Source organism: Entamoeba invadens (assembly GCF_000330505.1).
Source record: "Entamoeba invadens IP1 unplaced genomic scaffold scaff_1105074726049, whole genome shotgun sequence".
Taxonomy (NCBI): Eukaryota; Evosea; order Mastigamoebida; family Endamoebidae; genus Entamoeba; species Entamoeba invadens.
Window position 1 is genome coordinate 65,386 of NW_004440337.1, and position 2,733 is coordinate 68,118.

Here is a 2,733-nt window from a genome sequence, read left to right on the forward strand (position 1 = left end):
ATCACAATCTTGACATTTATAAATACTTTCATTCTTCTTTCCACTTTGAGAATGATAAATGTAACCTTGAACAACTGGCAATAAGTTGTAGGTTCCATCTTTGCATCTTTTTTGGCTTTTAATCTCTTTTAAATCTGGATTAAATGACATACACAGTTTTATTATTGTTTGTTTAAATAAATATATTATGATTAAAAAACTCTTTTTATTTTTATTCGAAAAATCAATTGGTTATTTACATAAAATAAGACGAAAGGATTAAAATATGATAGACACCAATAATAATATGTATTTATATGTATTTATATGTATATATTTGTATTAAATATTATAAATTTAATTTTATTGATTATTTTTAATGTTGTCCAAGTTACACAATACATTAAAATTATGATTTTTATAAAATGTATCGAAACATAAAATGACCAATTAACATTAAAATACTTCTGCAGTAAACAAAAATATATTAGCCTGACTATTATTATATCTTTTATACTATTTATGTGGTATATTATAAATACAAAGCAACTAATTTTATATAAAAATAAAAATAGATTAGTAAAAGTATTTTACATTGATTTGTATTATATAAATAATAGTTTACAAACACACAATGTTATATATACAGTTAATAGAATAAAAATTATGTTTTTATTTTTATTTTTAAATAACAAAAAATGACTTGAAATAATGTTGAAATTTGTTGCATTTTTAATTGAAAATTATTAAAAGTAAAATTATAAAATGTCGGATTATTTTTTGCCAGATTATTTTGTCACCCAATCGTTTAAAACTTGAACCCGAAAATTTACCAATTTTGTTGACAGAATCGGTTAATAACACAACACAATCAAGACAGAGGATATGTCAACTCTCTTTTGAAACGTTTAATTTTTCACATTTTTGTCTAATTTCGCAACCAGTCTTATCTTTTTTGTCGACTGGAAAGAGCACTGGTTTTTGTGTTGAATCTGGTCATGGAGTTACTCAATTTGTGCCTGTTTATGAAGGTTCAAAGGTGCAAGTTGGTGTGTATCGTTTAGAACTTGCTGGACAAGATGTAAACGACTCACTTGAGAAATTTGCAAACGCAAAAGGATTCACCTTCAAAGATTACTTAGAAAAGGAAACTTTGGCTGATTTGAAAGAAAAACTTTGTCATGTTGCTCAGAACTATGAAGAAGAAAAGAAAAAAGACGCAAACGAACTGGAAAAAACTTTCAAACTTCCAGATGGAAAAGAAATCAAACTTGGTGCCGAGAGATTTGAATGTACTGAACAATTGTTTGAACCAGAAACATGTGGAAAGGAAATAGATGGTATTATTGATCGAGCTTATGATAGGCTCATGCACGTTGATCCAGATGTGAGAAATGAATTATATGGTAATATTGTGTTAGCTGGCGGAAACACAATGATGCCTGGCTTTGTGGAGAGATTTAAAACCCAATTTACTAAATTGGCACCTGTATCTGCAAAAGATTGGATTTTACTGCACCAGAAAATAGAGATCTTGCTGCTTGGAGAGGAGGCGCCATATTTGCTAGTTTGTCAACTTTTGAATCAGCTTGTGTGTCAAAAGATGGTTATAATGAATGTGGTCCAAGTATCATTAACAGAGTTTGCCCTTAAACTCACTCTCATTTTTAATATTTTGGTGTTACATTCAAACATTTAACCTAAAAATTATTGAAAAACTATAAAAAAGTGTATAAAAATAAGTTATATAAATTGAATTATATATATGATTCATTAATTTGTCAAAGTATTAATGGTGAACAATATTTTATTTATTTGTTTTATTTTACTTTACACATAAAAGGTATACAAGATACGTTTTGGGAAATAATGTTTAAAAATAACAAAACTATTCCAACTTTGGTTTAACTTAAAAATAAATAAAATTATTACAGTAGGGGGAGTGAGGGGCTTGACCTATCATTTTATCATCTTTTTTACTATACAGAGTTTTCCCGGTTCTATTTATAAAATAACAAATACTATAAATAATTTATAAAAAATGTCAAAGAAAAAGATTCTTAGCTTATCCAAAATAAAATAAAACGTTTTTTGAAAGAAAAAGTAAACAACCTTAGTGTTATGAAGAAAATTGAATGGCTTATTTCTATTGTTTGAAATAACCAAGAATTAATTCACAAAGCTTCAATTATTTTGTTTCTATAACAGCACAAATACAACTTCTTTGTACATAGACAGGATTTCCTTTAGCCATAATAGACAAGTTGTTCCTCTCACAAGCCAACTCGTCTCACCATTTGGCTTGTGTATTCGGTGTTGTTAAAATACTAGCTTACTGAATACTCTGACAATTGAAATCAATTGAAGCCAATTTTGCAGTAACCGAAGACTTGAATTGATTTTTGGATGAGAGAACATAGTGATAGTGATGGCAGATCATGACAAGTTCTAAGAGAACAAGGAGAGCTGAGAGAGCATATTTGTGTTTCCATTGCTCGTCATACCAAAAAGGTGTTGGGAGCATTAGAGAGCAAAGCAAAAACATCATTATTGCATCATATAAGCGTTCTGGTTTTGTTGGAGTCAATATTGACAAGATTAAAAGAATGTTCTTTTCTATAAAAAAGGCTTCCAGATTGTTACTGTAAGCCAATGGTGTTTATACCAGAGAACACTTGTAATTGTTTGTTCTTCCGCCTATCCCAACATATTTGGTCAAATCCGAAGAGGAAAGTTTGCCTTTGAATATCCAAT

The 2,733-nt window shown here is 28.6% G+C and overlaps 1 protein-coding gene across 1 annotated transcript; it reads left to right on the forward strand.

Annotated features, from left to right (window-relative positions):
• Positions 1-501: 501 nt before the first annotated feature.
• On the forward strand, positions 502-1,678 carry EIN_349830 (actin, putative; the record flags this gene model as incomplete). Its single annotated transcript, XM_004256386.1, has 2 exons — positions 502-564; positions 767-1,678. 2 exons carry the CDS (start codon positions 502-504, stop codon positions 1,676-1,678), a joined length of 975 nt encoding a protein of 324 aa, XP_004256434.1.
• Positions 1,679-2,733: the final 1,055 nt, after the last annotated feature.